We start from the raw sequence: 21,197 nt of genomic DNA on the forward strand, positions 1-21,197 counted from the left end.
AAACATATGATAAAGCAATTGGGCAATACTCAAGTAATTTTTTTAATTAAAGAGATACAGGTACTTAATCTAAACAGTGAAATAAAAGTTAATATAAACAATGTTTATATTAAATTACTTGTTTTCTAGACACTTTGTACCACATTCTCTTTGAGGAACTGAAGAATAGGCACTGTGCCAATTCTAGCACACACACACATTAGATGTTCAGACTACCAGTAAGCTTCATCCTTGCATGAATGCCCTACAACTCTTCATGTTTTTGTGGGGTGTGTACTCCCCACCCAAGACGCAGAGCATGATCAGCACCTCAGAAATTTCCCTCACTTCTGTTTTGACCTGAACTGTGATCAGTCTGTTGTGTTGGATCTTGAATTGTACAAAAATGAGATCATATTGTATGTCTGCTCTAGGACTGGTTTCATTCACTTCAGCTTGTTTTTGTGATATTAATCCATGTATTTGATTACAGTGTTTCATCGTCACTAGTATGTACCAGTCCTTTGCATGGGTAGATCGCAGTTTCCTTATACGTTTTATTGTCAATATTTTGGATTATTTCCATTTTGGTATTTATAAGCAGCACTACTATGAACAGTTCTTGTACACGATTTTGGTGTTTATATATTTCTTCTGGGTGTGTACCTAAGAGTGAAACTTTAGTGTGGAATGTTCAGTATACATTTCTAAGTTTTGCAGTGGCTTTATCAATACATATTCTGACCACAAAGTGAATGCAAGGTACAGTTGTCCCACATTCTCATCATTATTATATTTGACTTGCTGTTGTCTAATTTCAGCCATTCTTAAGGCATGTAGTGATTGCTTATTATGGTTAGCATTTCTTGGATACCTTTTGAGATTGATTATATTATCATAAAATAATATCATAAAATAATATAAGTCTTAACTCTTTCTGTATTGGATTGTATGTTTTTGTTTATGATTTTACTTAATGCCTTTTGGTGAACTGAAACATTGAATCTATCCAACTTTTCCTGTGAAGAATTTTGCCTGCCCCAAAGTCATGAAAGCAGTGTCTGTTTTCATTTGAATGTTAGCCTGTCATTTCTCTGATATTTACATTTATATATTATCTACCAATAATTTCTGTTTGTTTTATGACAATGCCAGTGATTTTCTCCCAGCTCTCCAAGTTGATATATGGCTAAGTCAGCCAGAAGGCCATTCTTCTCCCATTTCAGGGTTCCTTTGCTTTGTGTGGGCGTCTATTTGGGACCATATTCTCTCCTCTTTCGGCACAGCCAATATCTATATGAGAATGCCACCATTTTTTAGCTGTGTCAGTTTTATGTTTTTTATTTCATTACTTTCCATGATACACTTTTGTGGCTATAAAAATCCCCCCCTTGCGCTTGCTTTTCCTGCCTTGTTTTCCCCTCCCACTATTTTCCTCCGTATTATTACAGTAGTGTAGTCCTTTAGTAACTGTAACAAGTGTAACATTCCAGTATTTATGTACATCCTGGCATTGTAAGTATAGACAAAGGTGAATAATCTGGCACCAAATTGTTAAGCTGTGTTGGAAAGCCTCTTTTTCTTCAGGAGTATTGCAGCATATCTTCACTTCCCTCGGTGGAAATCTCCATTATGCACTTCATCTGTGACACTATATGCAGGTACATGTTCAGTGTATATCTACTTGTTTTGTATCTTGCATGAATGTTGCTTTATGTCAGGGAGAGCTTTTGATCTATTTCATGTAGTTGGTAAGTAGTTCAAATCTGTGCTGCTTTTACATCTCCATGACTGATTTCACTCTTTGCATTTCCATATCAGTTTTTGAAATTGTACTTCAAGCTTCTACCAAAAAAAAAAAAAAAGCGATGTTTTGGTTAAGAGTGTGTTAATTCTTAAGATTAATTTTGGGGGAATTTTTTTGTAATAGTCTTCTATGAAAATAATTTTTTCTTGCTTTCACTTAGCTATTGGACTTGTGCATCGCTGGTCTTTTGCCTATGATGTTCAGTATCCCTTTGTCACTATGCCAGTAAGAAGATCCTTACCTGATAAAGAAACATGATTTTGCGCCTCCACAATTGTGAGCCATAGCAAACTTCCTATATATAAAGTAACATATAATGTATTATATGTAATGTGGTAATAACTATACTTAATACAATGTTATATGTCAATATATAGTATATAATGATAAAATATATGAGTATATAAATATTTATATGTATATTTGAATATATATACACGGATATTCAGAGAAAGAAAGCCTGCCCTCATATATTTTATTCCAGTAAAAACAACAATGAATTCGGCAAATATACATTCTGTTTATTGATATTGATGTCTAACAGACGCAAGACATCATGTTTTTTGAGGAACAATTTTTTTAAAAAGAAAAAGAGCAAAATGGCTCTAATGAAGATCCTAGAATAAAATCCATCACATTTTACAAAGAAGCAGATAAACTAAAATTGGGTCGCTCATTCTGTTGTATAGAGCTGTATAATATAAACATAAGACTCAAACCAAGTATTTCAGGAAATGCCAGATTTTTTCTGGAAATGCAGTTTCTAAGGCACGACTCCAGACTTGAAGTATATGTCTGGATAAGAGTCAGATGATTCTTACACACATGAATATTACAGAAAAATTGTTTTTTTCCCATGGCCCTCACCTGCTTCAGTTTGCCTTACTTAAAGACCAGTACGGTATACTGAAGGAGTGTCCGCTGTACAGAAACACCTACGCAGGTTGTATCGTGTCAGGGGTGTGGAGGAAAGGCCTTTGGAAGAATGATCTCTGTTGTTGTTGGCAGAATCTGGCGCAGGTCCTGAGCTCTACCAAAGAAAGCTTCAATTACCCAGCTGTTCTATCTTCTAGGAAGGAAATTCCATAGCTTGATTTGGAGTGGTTTTGTTTTCAGATCATGTTTCTTTAGAGGAGAAATACGTCTCTGTGGGAGACTTTCATCCACGTGGACTGCTGTGTAACATCTTTCTGGGATCTTTTTTTATATTCTATTGAAAGTCTCATTTTCTTGCTCATGTGTCTAACAAGGTAATTGACATATGGCTCAGTAGATTTAAAGCTTTTGTGATTTTGTTTTTGAATTGTGTATGGAAGCTAAAGTTCACAAATTCTAATTTTTTATCTGGCTATTTATGAATCTCACTCTACATGCACATTAAGTTTTTTTATTATTATTATTAAACTGATAGTTTACTTCCTGCCATCTATTCTACTAAAGAAAATAAGTATTCTGAATTCTATTAAGACAGTGTAGTTTGGCCTTTTCATGAAATTAATAAATATGATATACATTAGATTACATAAGATTTTACTCTTTTCTTTAGCTGGTTAGATTTTGCATTGTAACTAGGGATCTAGCTAAATAATTGCTTGTCTCTGTAGCTCCTTTTTATTTTGTATTGCTTACTGTTTTTGTGTGTGAATTCATCCTAGTTTATTCCTTGTGTCTAATTTCTACTTTTGGCTGTTATGGGTGACAATGAATGTTTACATGGAGTGTGGCGGGTGTTAGTGTGTGCTCATTCTGTTTGCTTTTTGCTTAGAAGTAGAATTATGGTGTCATAGGATACATATGTATTCAACTTTAAGTAGAATGCCACATGGCTTCCAGAAGTGTGTGATAGGCTATAGTAATGTTATTTTTGGAAGTATGTGTACCTGAATATTTTTAAAAGCTGGAGTATCCTATTATTATTTTGTTCCAATGTGAAGATATTCCTAGATAAGAAGCACATTGTACATGTTTCCTCTACCTCTGTGGTTCAGTAATATTTGACTCATAGTTTTGTTTCTAATTTTCAGCTTTGAAATTTTGGGCATCTTTTTTGGATTTTTCCTCAAAATTTATTTTTTACTCTTCTGAATTGTGCTTTTTCTTACTGTTTGTTGAAATATTTTATTTGTTATCATTTGCTATTATAAGTGATTTTATGTATTGTCTTACGGTGACAGATTTCATTGAATCATTAAGAGCTGATGTATAGATTCCTTTGGAAATTCTATATGAAAAGTTATATCATCTGGAGATAGTAATACCTTATTTCTTCCTTAAAAAATAAAATTATTTTTAAAGACTTGTTTTATTTATTTGAAAGGCAAAATTAGAGAGAGAGATATTTTCCACCTGCTGATTCACTCTGCAGATGTCCACAATGATCAGTGCTGAACCAAACTGAAGCGAGGAGCCAAGAGTACTGGATTTCCTCCAGGGGTTTAGGGGCTTGGCCATATTCTGATGCTTTCACAGGCATATTAACAGGGAGCTGAACAGGATGGAAAGCAGCAAGTTGTCTAACTTCTATAGAATGCTGAGTTGCAAGCAGTAACTTGCTCATTTATGGTACATTGCACATTTGTGTTTGGACTTTCCTTTTTATTCAGTTTCATTTTTGCAGGACTATGTATGCCAGCAGTTGGCTATGAAAGTGCTGTAATTGTTGATTTGAAATTATCAACAAATTTTAGTCCATAAATTAAGAGAATCCATAAAAAGAAGACATTATTGTTTTTGATGTGTGTATATGAGATATTTAGCATCATAGTGTGTCTTGATTTTAAGACACAATTTATAGAATGCTCTCCTACTCTTGGAAATATGCTATCTTCAGTTTTTTTTAATATCCCTTATAAAACTGTTAGGGATTTCCATGAGAATTATTGTAGTTCGTGTTTCACTCTTTATGAACAATGTGAAATCAACCTGTTCTTCTAGTGATTTGTTCACCTCTTTGATCATTTGCCAGTCATTTAGTAGATCACATCCTGTGTTTCACATCCTTTGGATGACTTGTCAAGCATTTTTTTTTTATTTTTTAAAAGAGACTCAGTCATTAATGACCAATAATATGCATTTTCCCCATCCACAATGCCATAGGGCTAATGTAATGAGGAGTCTAGATCAGATATCATTAAAACATCCCAACTATCACATATCACAGGTTATTTATGACTGCACTCTAGCCCAGGTTATGAAATGCAGCATCCTTGGCTTTCTGCCTTCCTCAGAAGTTACATGCTCTGATGAGTTTTGCTACCTGAGTCTGTGTTCTACCAAGAATTCACTCTGATGACCGTTGCAGGGGAGAGGATACCTTTCAGTACCATCCTTTTGTTGCTACTAAGGTTTTGTTTTACAGACCAGCACAGCATTTCTAGGATGGCTGATCAGAACTAAATTAGGTGATTTAAGTTGTTCTGTTGGAATAGGGAAGACTCTGAAGACAGTTCTGGAAGGACTTTTTGAGTTCATGTTTTGGTGAGGAACTTTCTAGGTCAATGAAATAAGTAAAATTTCAAAAGTGAATAGATTATATAATGACAGAATTCAGATTGACTCTTACAAAGACAGAACAAAACTGGAATAAAAACAGGGATAGTAGTTAAGTGGCCAGTGCCAAAATGTCTAAAGTCAATTATGAAAGAACATTTGCATTTCTAAAAATTCCAGGAGTAATATTTAAAGAAAATACTTTAGACCACTGAACTTAGGATTGGTATAGAAGGCAGAAAATGGGGTAAAGTGAAGACACAGTCTTAATTACAGAACCTGAAATATTATACCAGACACAGACTTGTGTATAAAATAACCAATCTAAGACTATTATATGTCTGGAATTAACAGAATTTGTGAAGACCTGATAAGCCAAGCAAATTGAAACAAGTCTTTAGGGTTTTTACTGCCTGGAATGGTAGTATAAAAAGATTGTTGCAGGGTGTGTTATGTTGAGATGAATCAATATTTTGAGAAACCACCAAGGAACATCAAAGTAGAAATATTCTCCAACTTAGGGTATACAGCATAAGATGAAAAAATAGTAGTGAAATGACATTTTCTGAATGAATGATTTTTCAAAGAAAATATTTGTAAAAGCAACAGAACTTGGGTGAGTCTCAGTCCACTGGCAAGGACCCCATCTCCCCAGGGACCATCTAAAAACATCTGGAAAACTATGGGGAGCAGTAACATCTGACCTTGGAGGACTGCAGCAGGGAAGAACATGTATGATGATAAACTCACTGCGGGGCAGCAAAGTGGGTTAGAGATTCAGACGATGATCTAAGAGGAAGTAAGACGAATCTTATTTGACTCAAGTCATAATTTGTAAACAAGCAGCTATACCAATAGAAGACGGGAAGAGAGAAGATGGCAACAGAGTGGCTATAGACATGTTGGGGAGGTTAAGTTACAAACCAAACCAAGATGAAAGCACTTCTAGAAATGTACTCTGTGAAGAACAGGTTGGCATAGGATAGGAGTTCATTAAATGTTTCTTGAGAACATCTCACACATACTTGACACTTACAGTAAATGTTAAGTGAGTTGTCATTTTTGTGTGGCTTTGATGAGCAAGCTACCAGCCAGATTCTAAGTTGTTTCTGTGGGATGGAAGGGAGAGAGAGAGAAAAAAAACAGAGGTGATTAGAAAAATTCCACAGAAGACTCACAGAAGTATAACTAAATAGAGATGGCATGCTGCAGGTCACTGCATAGCACAGCTAAACCATTCCATGGAGTGGAGACCCAGTTTTGTTAAATAGCTTAGCATACGTGAGTAAAGGTTCAGTTCCAGGAAATTGAAACCACACTAGCTATTTTAAGCATGAAAGGATTTAATGTAAAGAATTAAGTACACATTAAATTCTTGGAAGGATTGGAGGAATAGTCTCTTGTCTTGGGCTTCAGAACTAGGTCCCGGAACAGTATACCAGGGTGGCCCACCCATGCAGCTGCTATTGCTGTTGAAGTTTGAAGTGCGTAGAATGAGTGTGCTGTGTCTGGGATTTCTGAGTCCAGTAGCTTTCAGCCAAAGACATTATCCAAGGATAACAAACTACTGCTTCTGCTACTGTACCGTCTGTTCAGCATCCATATAGCTGGCAGCTAGACCTATGGCCTTGGGTCAGAAACACTGTCCACAGTGTCCCCAGAACCACACTTGTTACTTGTGTATTCCAAATCACTTAGCTTCACCGGACTGAATTAACTAAATTCTCTAGTTTTCTAGCCCCAAGCAGAGTTCATCTTCTGCAGGAATATGAAGGGTCTTAGTATGTTCATGGAAAAATGTGCATCATTAAAATCTATGCATCGACTTCCAAAAATGCGCCAAAGTAAATATTTTCATTTTCCACGTACTGTTTGACATACCCCCATGTGCTCTACAAAAGGGTTAGAATGCATGGGAAATATCAAATACTCATATTCACCACTCAGGTTTCTACAAATGAGAAATTTATCACCAATGCAAGAACACATTGGTTTGTAATCTGTTGTCATTGAAACGAAAAGACTTATATTTAAAGTAATCACTTAATCTATTTTGATTCCATTTACCACACACATGAAAACATTGCTAATATATGTGCCAGGATGACAGGAATATTACAAAACAGCCCTAGGAAAATTGACCCTAAAAGCCTGTCTGTAAAATATTTTCCTTCATGGTCCTGCTGCAACCTCTCTTAGCCATCATGGGTCTCAACACAAACATGTTTTTTTCCTCCATCCTCTGAAGTTCTCTTTCCCTGAAAGTACTTTATAGGACTTTGACCTGTGTGATGCTCTTTGCTTGGAATATCTCCCCCCCAAAACTCCCATCTTGCCGCTTGTGTAAAGCGTTGCTATCCCCTCCATCAAAGCATTCAAGATTCTTCCATGCCAAGTAAACTGGTTCTTGTGCAGATAGATATTTTATCACATATGAAAATTTCTGTTTATATACACTTATCTCCTTTAAAGCTATAAACTACTTCATGACAAGAATGTAGATTTCATCATATTTTCTTTGTAGAAGCTAGATCATGTTCTATGCTGACAATTTATTCAAGAAATGTTTGAAGAAAGGGGAGAAGATAGAATAAAAACAGAATCAACAGGTGGAAGGCAGGTAGGGCAGAAGAGTGAAAAGCAATGAGTTTTTTAAAATGCTATAATTTCATTTTTGCCTTTTCAAGTAATTCTGCATTTTCACTTGTGATGAGCTATTTGGATTAGCAATAGGTTCTTAATACTAAACCAGGAGATGAAAGGTTCCACCTAATGTCTGAGATTCCTTTCTGACATTGAAGAAAATTTTTATTTCTTGACGTTGGTGACAGTCAGTAACAAAATATTTTCATTGTATCTGTGAATCTATCAATGTCATTCCTCAACTTTTATATATTGATGTGTAGGTTTCTAGAATGAAAATGCAAAAAGAATATTTGACACCCAGTAAGATTAAGATGTGATGGGACCCAGTATAATGAACCCCAGGGTCACCTTGGAACCACTTATCTAGTGGCAGTTCTCCCCTTGAGTTACTGATCTCATTATTCTGTTGCTCTTGTTGATTTGAAGACATTGGCAAACAATGAACTCCAAGTTGTACGTTTATTACTTGCCCTCACCTCTGCAGTGTGACATGATTGAAGTTCTGCCCAATTTTATATCATCCAAATGTGACTTTTCAAAACCTGAGTTTGCTTCCCTAAAAATTTCAGAGCAAAACATATTCAGTTAATATTTCAAACACCATGTTCTTTCGACTGTAAGGCGATACTGTGTTTGCTAAGGTTTTAATTTTTTGAACTTGTTCCATGTTTGTGCTAAGTAACAAACTACTTTTTTCCCCTGCTACTCTTGGAAGACAGTTTCTTTCTGTAAACACATTTACAGTACCTTTTGGCTTTGAAAGCCTTTAATGAACAAAGAAGTTCATATTCCTTTATGAAAAATGGGGGTTTAACTTTTGGAGATTTACTAGATGTTGCTTAACCTTAATTGCTCTCCCTGCATATGATATTGTATTATAAGGAGTTATTCAAGGAGATTTAATGGCAATATTGTTGTTATTATACTGGCTTTGGCAGAGTATTATGAGCACTTCAGTACTGCCTAATTCTTGTTTTCCAAGTAAATGTGTATAGCGATTCATTTAAGGAAAGCTGAATGGCTGTTAAAATTCTATGTCATGTTGTGGAGTAACTTGCCTGGGAGTACATTTATACCATCATTACGTTTTGGAGTAAACCATAGGTAAGTTAGCCACTACTTCTGATCGAAATAGAATAACAAAGGTGGGATTTACCTTCCTTCTTTAAAAAGAAAATAGAAATGGGAAAAATGTGTTATGCAGTCATTTGTAAGTCACTGAATATTGGATAAAGGATCACAGTGTTCCTGAGAGATGAGAACAAAAGGAAGTCGGCCTCAGGATTACCCTGATACACTGCCTTGAGGATTTCAGCTTCAGTGTTGGGGCAAGGGCTGAGTATGGCTTATGCAAACCATCAAGCTGCAGTAGACTTACTGAGCCGGGAGTCAGAAATGGAAGTGTCCAGAGTTCATGAGGTTGAGTATGGCGGAAGAGAGAGTAGCCCAGAGATAGGCACAAGCAGGTGTGTAGGCTGGGAATGGTGCTTGTTCCAGCTGATCAGACTGCAGCACCAAGGTTCACACTCCTAGTGAGCAGAAAGAGTCGCAGGGCTAGTCTCATTAACAGAGAACAGTTAGCTCTACAAGAGCAGTGCTCAGCCACACTGCCTGATTAACTGCAAGGTGTGAATGGCACACATTTCCGCATCAGTGAACTTCATCCAAGAACAAGCTTGAGCGTACAAGGAATGCAAACATGTCCAGTAAGCAGAAAGATGAAATACACAGTTTAAGTCCTAGCTGCTCTACTTCCTTTTCCTTTTTAAAAAAACTTATTTTTATTGGAAACTAAGATTTTCAGAAAGAAGGAAACACAGAAAGATCTTCCATGTGCTGTTTCACTCCCCAAATGTCTACCATGGGCAGAGCTGAGCTGATACGAAGCTAGAAGCCAGGGACATCTTCCAGGTCTTCCACATGCGTTCAGGATCCCATCCACCACTGCTTTCCCAGCATCTAAGCAGGAAGCTGGATGGGAAGTGGAGCAGCTGGGACACAAACTGGCACCTGTCTGGAATGCTAGTGTTCGTAGGTGGAGGATTGGCTGATTGAGCCTTCATGCCAGCTCCAAGCTGCTCCGCTGCCCATTGGAGAGCAGGGGAAGATTGCCCAAGTGCTTGGACCCCTACACTCATGGGAGACTCAGAATACATTCCTGGCTTCTGGCTTTGGCCTGGTGCTGCAGGCATACTGGAGGCAACTGAAGGAAATAACACAAACTTTGAAAGTGTTAGTGGTAAATTAGAGTATCTTTCCTGTATGTAGTGAGCTTATTTAGAGAACCATAACTTAGCAATATAAACTACAGAAATCATACATAAGAAAGAATATAATGTACTTCAGAAGAAGAGAAATGTCATTTGAAGTATCAATTTTATAGAGTAGTAAGATGTGAGAAGTAAAAATTACGCTGTATTCTAAAACTAACATTGATTTTAGCTGGATTGAACCACAAAGAAACTAGGAAGCATTTTTATTTTTTGCCTTCTTAGTTCCTTTGTTTTCCTGGTATTAAAGCCTTTAGTTTAGAATGTAATAAAGGGGTCAGTACAGTGGTCTGTTGGGTTTATCCTCTCTCTGAGGTGCCAGCCTCCCATATGGCGCCATTTTCAGTCCTGCCTGCTGCACTTCCAATCCAGCACCCTGCTAATGGCCAGGGAACGCAGTGGAGGATATCCCAGGACACTGGGTGTGGGAGACCCAGAAGAAGCTCCAGGCCCTTAGCACTCACTCACACTCTGTCTCTCTCCCCTCCCTCCCTCCCATCTTCCCTCGCTATCTGTCTAATTCACATTCAAATAAAATAAATAACTTTTTCAAAAATGAAGAGAATAAAATAATTGGGAAGTAAAAACAACATGTTTTGTTTTCAAAAGAACTTTGTCATTGAGGAGGAGTTACTAAAGAAAGCAAAGCAAAATGAACACAGATGGTGGCTGGAAGAATATTTTATGAGATATTCATCAAGATCTTTTTGGATTCAGGTGTCAGGAATTCACATCAAGCTGTACTAAGCAGAACGATGTGAAATAAAACAGTGAAAACAAAGTGTAGTAGTAGTGATGATTGGTTCACAGATTGTAAAAGACTGAGGTTAGAGAAATGAATGGCTTAGTTTAGAGACATAAAATCACTGTTGGCGAATACTCTGATTCTCTCCATCAGTAGTCTCCATTCTCATTTTCTTGCATTAAACTTAACACCAATTTCTGTGCTGGCTCCAACCACATATATTGCTATATTCTGCTAATTTCAAGCTTAGTAAATAAAATTTTTCTGTCCTGGTGAGGTAACCTAGTGGCTGAAGTCCTCGCCTTACACACACTGGGATACCATATTGGTACCGGTTCTTGTCCACTTCCTATCCAGCTCCCTGCTTGTGGCCTGGGAAGGGCAGTTGAGGACAGCCCAGGGCCTTGGGACCCTGGACTTATGTGGGAGACTCAGAGGAGGCTCCTGGCTCCTGGCTTTGGATCACCTCAGCTCCAGCTGTTGCAGTCACTTAGGGGGTGAAACATCAGATGGAAGATTTTTCTCTCTGTCTCTCTTCCTGTGAATCTGATTTCCCAATAAAATAACTAAATCTTAACTTTTTTTCTGTCTTATAGCTCCAAATAAAGTCCCTACTTCTTTTTCCACTCTCAGAAACTCTGATATTGGGTCTTCAGATGGTATCCCTTAATTCTTGGCTGCTTTCTCAGCTTAACTCAGTTCCTCTTCCAGCTTTCTGACTGCTTCAGCGTTAGCAAGAGGTGTCTCCCAATTCTGAGAGTCTTTGTTCTGCCTCATTCATTGTATTACTGAGGCCTTCCACTGAATTTTTAACTTGCTGTATTATATCCTTCATTTCTAATAATTCGGTTTGCCTTTGTTTCAGTGTTGCTATTTCCTAACATATACATTCAATGCCTGTATGTGCTTGTTTTTGTTTGTTTGTTTGTTTGTTTTTAAGGAGCTTCGTAGTGATTTTTAAAAGTTCTGATCCAGCAGTTCCTTGGTGTCTTCCTCGGTTAACTTTGAGGTTAAAATTATCTTGGTCCATTGTGGGGTAGGCATCAGTAACCTCACTCATTGTACCTGTGCCTTTTCTTTGGCCCATGGCCATTGCAACTCTGATGAGGGGATTCTTCTCTTGTGGCTGCTTTTTCAGCTGTGTCATCTACAGATTGATGTTACTTATCCCGTCATTGTCCAGTCCTCCACATACGTTACTTGCACTACCACCTCCAGCGAATTTCAGTTCTGGGCTCTCATGCTATGTCCTATTACCTAAGGTTATCAACTGTGTAGGTTTTCCCTCACTTATGTTTTTCTTGCCTCTTTAAATCAATATAACCAAGTAATTTAAGGTATAGATGACTTCTAAAGATGATAGGTTTTCAAAAAACTGAAGGCATCTCTCAGTGGGAAAATCATCATCATCATAGCAGTAAACACCTTTTTTTTTTGCCCACTTTATATCTAATCTCCCTGAGTAATACTTTCACCATCATTAATTCATTTCTGTAGCTGTGCAAAAGCAAGCATTATTGTCTCACTTCACAGATAAAGAGACAGGATCTAAGAGCACAGGCATCTCGTGTTGGATCACACTATTAGGATGTGATATCGCCAACATTTAAAGCCAAGTATGTTTGATAAGATTTCCCATACTACTAATCACTTGACTATTACATTGTAAAGGACACAGTATAAGAAAATCAATTGTAAATGAAAGTACTTCACAGCATCCAAGCTGTGTGTAAATAACTACGTGAAACCATCCCGATGTCTGTTTTTGAAAGGTTTGACTGTTACTACTTTAGGAATCGTGGAAAAGAACAATGCATTACACATAGTATTCTTCATTTACAAAGTTGTCCTTCTTCCTTTCCAGGTGCCCTAGGAGACTGTAAAATGGGATCCCCTGCTCCTCCCATAAAGTGGGATGCAAAGGCCAAACTAAAAATTGGTCAGAGCAGAATGGACTGTCATTGTAAAATAGGTAGTCAGCCTTCCTCATTTATGTAAGTGGCTTGTTGATATGAGGACATTGCTAGTATAAGTCCATTGGATGTTGTCTGTGACAGACTTAGAACTGAGAGTTCTATATGGATTTCTTTGTACACAAATATCATAACCTTTTACATGTACAAGTGTGCACGGAGATTTCAGGTTGAATAATAGACAGGTTTGTGCTAACGCCTCTTCAGAACAGCTTTCAAGAAAAGCTTTCTGTTTTATGTGGATGATGGTGAGAGGTATTTGTATTTCTCAGAGCCAGTGGGATTCCTCAGGGAGAAGAAAGGCCCATATATTGAGCTAAAAGACTTAGGTCAATGTGAATTACTGCCTAGCCTTCAAACATGCATGGTCACATTCAAAGTTCCGCCTGTACATGGAGGGTGGATGTTGGTATTCCCATGTATTTTTTAAAGGTGTGAGTGGAATCAGCGGCTCACTCCTGCTGATGCCATGTGGATAGTGTTTGGCCATTAAGCTTCCTGACCTAGAGACACCTTTCACCCTCAGCCTTACTAAAGCCACAGAGGCAAAAAGGAAAATTCCTATTCATGAATGTCAGATGCCAGATCAAATGGCTTGAAGTCTCAGCACAGCATTAAATAAACCTCCCTGTAAATCATGAGTCAAAGTTTGTTCTGTCAAACTTATTTTAGACATAAAAGCAGTGTATAAAATAAAATCCTTTCTAAATTGTATATACTTGAAATGGAGATGAATACAGCTTGTTTTTATACCAACAGTTCTGAATATTTTTTTAGTGTCCAAATGAGTTTTTTAAGTAACCAAGAACATTTTCTTCTCTACTGATACGGCCATCTGAAGGTAGATAATCCAGGTCATTGAAACCTGAAGATGTCACTCCTATGCTTCAATAGATGCTTATGTGTGTTTATTGATGGGTCTGTGACATATATCCAAGGAGGGGTTCTTCACAAAGTTCATGGAAAGTTCATGCTGCGAAATCACTCTATATACATTTCAGTTTTTTTGTGACCCAAATTCCATGTTTTATAATCCATTGAGATCCTCATGTATACTGTAGAAATGTATTTGTATATTGGTGTATACAAATGAATGTATACATGTGTGTATATGCATATATATATATATATATATCTCTGTACAGGTATGGGTGTATAAACAGTTGGGTATGTGTGCATGCGTGTCCTATATATAAAAGGTAAAAATGAAATCCCTTGAACTGCGTACATTACTTGTTCTTTTACTTGTCCTTTGTTGGAGGCCATTTTTCAGATTGATTCTGCTCTGACGTCTCATAGATTCAGATGCATAGAAACTGAAGTGGCAAGTGGCCTGCTCCCTTCCATGACAGCCTGCATAGATGCAGACAGCTAAAACATGAAGTGGATACACCGTCTCTCGCTTCGCCTCTAGCAGCACCTGCCCGACAGAAAGTCTCATGAGAAGTGATAGACAGTGTTCAGTCATCACTAACTAGATGCTGCTATTTTGTGGTGCTATAATTTGATTTTTAACCTTAAGATTATTGGAACAAGGAGAAATTTAAGTTCATGCGATACAAATTCTGCGCACTGTATTTATGTTGCCATTAATTAACCACTGGGAATATACTGGCATTCAATTTTTGTTTATGATCCACAAGTAGTTAACAACTACTCAATTGACATGTGTTTTTGTAGCTGTGTTGTGCTGTAGATATAGGGGGGAGAAAGACCAAGCCACTGTTAGCACCTGGAATTATTCCCTTGGCCTGTCGGCACTGCTCTCTGCATGATAATGTGATTTTTTTCCCACAATGTGGCTGTTCCATGTGGGATCTAGTAGGTTTGCGCGGAGCAGTTCTTTTGAGGCTAAACGGAAAAGAAACATCGCAATGATCAAGAATTACAATACTAAGCCTAGGAAGATTCAATTCTCTATGAAGGTATTGGAAAGCCCACTGGTAAACTGAATGCCTGGATTGCTTTTGTTTCCTGATAGAGTCCGATGTGGAAGGCCTTGATGATCTAGGTACAATTTACAGCAACATTGGCCAACAGCTCAACGAAACAATGAGGCGCCGCAGGCACGCGGGGGAAAGCGATTACAACATCGAGGTGCTGCTGGGAGTGGATGACTCTGTGGTCCGTTTCCATGGCAAAGAACACGTCCAAAACTACCTCCTCACCCTGATGAACATTGTGAGTAGTGACTCTTTTCTGAGGCTTTTTGATCTTTCCGCTCTCTTTTCTTGTTTTGTTAGTGTACTTGGAAACCTGTGAGAGAGCTTCCCTGACTGAGCCCCATTTCCACAACGGGTCTGTAGCTGTCTTAAATGGGCATACAGGGAGCTGCATATTCCCAAGTAAGAAGACAAAGGTACCGGAAGCAGGAGGCAGGCATTGCTTTTGGTGTACCAATACGTTTTCCAAATCATCACATTATAAAGCCGCCCTGATTTGAAATGACGAATTCTTATTTCCGTTTTGTTCTGGCTCATCAAAAATCTCAGTACTCTGACACTCCCCACCCCCGCTAGGATGTGGACCAGCATCACTCTGCATGCCTGGATGGAGAAGAACTTACTTCTAATAACTGTAGACTGTTGTTGTTGGTGCTTTAGAACAAAATATGATTGTATTCCAGCATCTTGAGATGGAAGGTGATGTGTTAACAAACCACACAGATCTTGGCAGCGGAACCACCCAGCATTGACAAAGTCATTGCTCCTTGTCCTGGGCTGCTCCTTGATGCCCCTTTTTCCAATTCAGAAGAAACTTTGTGTACATTCTCAGCCCAGTGTTGTTGTTGTTGTTGTCCTCTTGAATTGACAAACAATGATTGAAGAGAAATAATATAGCACAGCTACTTCATTTAAGGAGTGTTGAGATAGTGACACATTTTATGTATGCATTTTACCTTCATTCCATCATAAAATATATACCACACTGACCTTGCTGACTTACCGCCTATGGCTACCCTGCTATATATGTGTTCATTCTTTTCTCTCTCTGTCCCTGTCCCCAATGTTTACTGTGAGTTTTTCTTTTTTTTCCCCCCTTTGGCTATACTAAGATTCAATTTCAACAATTATACCAGGAAAGAAAAAAAATTGTATCTTGAATCATTTTGTTTGTAGTAATATTCAGACCTGTCTGTTAAATATGATTTTGTTCATTGAGGTATTAATTTGTCACTGCCTATAAACCATACTGCTGCTGAAATCCAGCAGTGTGAAATGGAAGAGTATAGAAATGCAGATGCCTTTTTACTTGTTTATTGGTGGTTATTCTTACTATGAAGAGCAGGGCACACACAGAAAGCTAGTTCCCAACTTGGCAGTAGATGTGTACAGATGATCATTATTAGTAAACTTCGTAAGTGTTTTCAACTGTTGGATACCATTAACTCAGTGCATGATTTGCTGATTTTGAAATATTAGGCAACCTACTTCAGGTTCCTAACCTATATAAAGAGAAACATAATAGCAGTATTGCAAGGATTGAAGCACTGAAGTAAGTTATATAATCTGCACAATGATATATATGAAAGCATAGATTTACCTAGGTCAAATTTTACATCCTAAATCATCTGAAACGTAAAACTTCCCATGGAGATCCTATTCTTGATTACGTCACTGATTTGTAGCCTGGGTTGTTGCTCCTACCACTGGGAACCAGTCCATCAGTATAGACTTGGTAGGTACCTGACTGGTGCCACGACTTCCTAAAGCTTTTGGAGTTATGTAAAGGAAATTTGGCATGGTACTTCTCAAAGATATTGTAATCTTGGGAAAAAAGATAAGTTTAAGCAAACTAGATGAAATTGTCACTAAATGTCATACTGTTATGAAAACTTATATCATGGATGTTATAAGTATCATAGTGCTTTAGGAAAAGGAAAAATGATAGCCACTAAGGAAATGATCAGAGTATTCAGCTGAGGCCTAGGATGATGATCTGATAGATCAGCTGCTAGTGGACTGTGCCTTGGGAGAAATCAGGTCATTTCCTTGGAATCTGCTTATGTGTTTAAAAATTGAAAGGTTCACCAGGGTGTTAATGATGTTGTAATGCATCTTAGTTAGTGCTGGAGGTCAGGCCTTTAGCCTGGTGGTTCGGAGACCTGTGTGTGGGAGTGCCAGATTCACTCCATGGCTCTGGCCTCTAACCCCTGCTTGCTGCTAGTGTAGGCCCAGGGACTACTAGCAGTGATAGTTTCAAGTAGTTAGTTGAGATCTTGCCACCCACAATGACATTACAGGTCCTGGCTTTGCGGTGGCCTGGCCCCAGCTGATGTGGACATTTGAGGAGTACACTGTGAGTGATACCGCTTCCCTCCATCTCTTGTCCTCTCTGCTGTCCGCCATAACTACTACCCACACACCTGTCTACCACTCAAATTTTTAAAAGCAGTATTAGGGTCAAGAAAGAAAGAAATGGAGGAACTGTTAGAGAGTAGAAGACTCCCAACATTTGACAACAGAATATAGTAATTTAGATCATGGACCAGAAAAATGTTTCATATAAATGAGACTAATGGTAGAAAAGGTAATAGCATACTTAGTAGTGCTGCATCAATATTGTCCAGTTTTGTACCACATACTATGGTGGTGACACATGTCAGCATTTGAAGAACATTTGTCTTTTCTCATTTTTTTATAAGTCTGAAATTATTTCAGAAAGCAAGGTTAAAAATCAAAGTAAACAAGTAAAGGAGACCTGACTTATCCCTTATTTCATTTAGTTTGTTTTTAACCTTTAAAGGTTATAATATTTCCAGAAAAACTAATACAAGCACTCAAAGTTTGCAGCACATACAGAATTTTCTTTGTTTTAAATATCTGTCAAACAAAATTGTTAAGAAATATATACTTCCATAGGTTTAGTGATTTTGCTACTATTTTAAAGTTTCTTATTTGAGTGAATTTCAGCATCTTATTTGATTGTTGTTTATTAATTTTTCCTTGATACCTAGAGCTCAGATATCATTTCTGACGACATAGTGATACTTCCCTCACTCCATCCTCCTTTTTTCTTTTTTATGGCTTTTTCAATAATATTTTTTAGTTTACCTTTTCATCACAAGCTTAATGTTCCAATAAAGAAAAAGATCAGCAAAAGAAGAAAAACCACTATTCAGCAGGCAGGCACGCAGGCAGGCACGCAGGTAGGCAGGCAGGCAGGCACGCAGGTAGGCAGGCACGCAGGCAGGCAGACACACAGGCAGGCAGACACACGCAGGCAGGCAGGCAGGCACGCAGGCAGGCAGACACACAGGCAGGCACGCAGGTAGGCAGGCAGGCAGGCAGGCAGACACACACAGGCAGGCAGGCAGGCACTGGTCAAAAACAACCATCAAGTCCCAGCATGTCAGTTTTCTTCATATCTATTGTTTTTTTGTGCTATTATTAATAGCATTTGCCTATTGTCCTACTGGACTCTAGTCTTTTAAATTTTATCTATTTGATTTTATAAGGGCTGAACCAAAACTGAAGTGTGAGAATGGAAAGGAAGTGAATAACACTGGGGGTTTGTATTTGCCGGATGTCTTTCCTGTACTTGTCTTTCTGGGACTGGCAATTTAACACTCCCTTGAAGTGGGAGAAAGCAGTAGTCGTTATTGGTTCAGATACAGCTCTGTGAATACATTTCAAATCTAGAGTTATAATCAAGTAATTTAAAAGTCAGTATTGTAAATTGTAGAAGTCTGGGGATAATGAAGAGAGACTGGTTGGAGATTATTTGCAAACATGTAGGAGAGAGATGATGTTTGAGCAATCGTGATTGTCGTAATCATGAAGGATTTTGATGAACTAATTAGGATTTTCCAGTGGGTTGATAATGGGCTGAGGAAAAGAGAACAATCCATAGTAATTTCCATACTTTTTGCTTACATATTATCATGGATTATGTGACTGTTTATGAGGTTATGTGGAACCAATATTAGGAATTAAATAATGGAAGACGTTGGAAATCATCTGATGTTAAGTCTACATTCATAAGATTTGATGTTGAGAATGAAGACATGAGGATGAAGAGCTCTAGCCTTGCTCTTCTCTGATGGCCCCATGTTTAGTTTGAGTTTACAAATGAGAGTGAGCCTGGAAATGAGGCAGTGGTGGCATCAGAAGCTCCAAGGTGACAGTCCAGGGCAGAGCCCATGTGGGTCTCTCTGCCATATCCAGTGCCTTCCATAGTCTTTCCCAGGAGAAATTGGAAGCAGTTTATGAAAAAACTTCAAGAAGTTCATGGCAAAACAAATGAGAATATGTGCATTCGATACAAAAAATTAGTTTCCAATGTAGACATCAGTGTTTCATGCCTCACAGTTCCGTGAATTGTTTAAAGACCCCTGTGTGTATTCTTTGCAAGATAAAGCTATCTTACGTGTTTCTGTGTTATAGCATTTAAATCATAGAAGTGAGAATTCAGTTTCTTCCTGCTTGAACCAAACTAATGAGCCATCTATTTTTTTAATTCATTTTGATAATCTTTACATAGTTGATTAGGGCACAAAGGGTCAAGGGTTACAGTAAAGTGGATGAAGCCGTTATTTCCACATTTTCTCTCTCTCTCTCTTTCTCTCTCTCTTTCTTTCTCTATCTTTCTCTTCTGTATCTGGGATAAATGGGGAGATAAAGGGACAAGCCCAACCCAGCCGCCCACTCATCCCAGGGTCCCCAATGTGGGGCATGCTCCAAGGGCAGTGTTCAAGTGATTTTAATAGTTCGGCAGTGCTGAGTTGCTGCCAATCTCACCATTGCAAGCAATCTAGTTTAAAACTCCATCAGGAGGATGAGCAAGTTTAGGTAGTTCAGAGAATAGATTACTTTCAGTGTGTCATATGTTTCCAGTCGGCAGCCTTGCCTCTATGGCAGGTGGCAGGTGGCAGGTATCATTGCCATCTACTGAGATCTATGATGCAATCTTCTTTTCTGTTGTGCCTGTGAAATATTCAGTGGCCATGTAGAAAAATGAATGTATGCCTTAGTCTCAGAATTTATGGGAGAACATGGTTTGTCAGAATGCCTCCCAGTATAAAAATGCTATCTTCTAGTTCCAGGAAATCGTAAACAAGAAGATGTATTAATTCTTAACTATCATAAGAAAGGTTACTTATATTAGAAGATGAATTAATAACAGCATAGATGCATTGTCAGAATTCCCTTTTTTTTTTTTTTTTTTTGGAGAAAGCACAAACACCACAGAAATGCTTTGGTTTTTGTAATGGACTTCTCTAAGAGTTAGCAAATACATGTGGTTACTGGTTACTTAGTAATGATTACATCAATGCACAGCCTTTGGTTTCTTAACGACTGGGTTTGAAAACATTGAGTGTGAATAACATGGCATTTTTATCTTGGAAGTGTATATGTTTCAGCCACCTAAGCAAGTTAATGTAGCATTTTTCCATTTGGGCCCACTGTCTGTAATGTCTGTAATCCATTTCTAATGCATTTGAATTCACGCTAGTCCTCCTGGCATTTTTTAGTCTATCATGCATAGCTTCCCTTAGGCCAAATCCTCTTAGATTCTTGGTAGGCAAAAATTATTAAAATTTAACTCCTTTACACAAAGAACTAATTTTAACAGGTAAAATAAACAGATGACACTAATAAAATCTGATCGTTTCTTCAAAAGATTCAGCCACACAACACCATGTAAACATGAGTGGCAAAGGAGGAGATGTGGTTTGGCTGATGAAGTCCTCTTAGCAGGAGTGTCATCTGAGCTGGACTTGAGAGAATGAGCTGGCTTCTCTCTGCTAGAAAGGGGAAGCTGGATCTTGGAATATGTGGTTAACTTGTGGCAAGATACCCAAGATGTTAAGCCATGGTGTTTTTGGATCCTCCGTAGATTCGTCTGCATGATAATATTGAAGGGTGGTTAGGGGAGAGGACAGAGGAAGACACAGAAAAGAGAAGCTGAGGCCAGTTTGAAAAAATTGGATGTCACATCTTAAGGAATATGATTGTCGTTAGTGAAGATTCCTAAAGGGCTTTAAGAAACCAGTGGCATAATCAGTCTTTGCTTTCAAAAGGAATTCTGCTTGCTTTAGAATGATTTAGAAGAATGAGTCTGTAAGACACTGGACCATGAACATAGAAACATAGGAGGTAAGTGACAGAATTATGAGGGGCACCATGGTCTCTCTGGGTCCTAATTCCTTGTATACACTACACATGCCCTGCTCAACAGACTGTCACGATAGAACACACCAAGTTAAAAAGCAACTGCAGTGAGCACAAGTCAATTGGAGCCATCCCTTGTGTCAACATACACACCTTCCCAAGACGCTTCTGGCC

General features: G+C 38.1%; 1 protein-coding gene across 5 annotated transcripts in view; it reads left to right on the forward strand.

Annotated features, from left to right (window-relative positions):
• The window catches only part of ADAMTS3 (ADAM metallopeptidase with thrombospondin type 1 motif 3), a 228,775-nt gene that overhangs the window by 160,640 nt on the left and 46,938 nt on the right, over positions 1 to 21,197 (forward strand). For all 5 annotated transcript variants that reach the window (XM_058667226.1, XM_058667222.1, XM_058667223.1 and 2 more), the window contains one exon: positions 14,891 to 15,090. In XM_058667226.1, coding sequence (XP_058523209.1) covers positions 14,891 to 15,090 — 200 coding nt within the window. The remainder of the gene's footprint in view (positions 1 to 14,890; positions 15,091 to 21,197) is intronic.

This window comes from Ochotona princeps, chromosome 7 (assembly GCF_030435755.1).
Source record: "Ochotona princeps isolate mOchPri1 chromosome 7, mOchPri1.hap1, whole genome shotgun sequence".
Lineage (NCBI taxonomy): Eukaryota > Metazoa > Chordata > Mammalia > Lagomorpha > Ochotonidae > Ochotona > Ochotona princeps.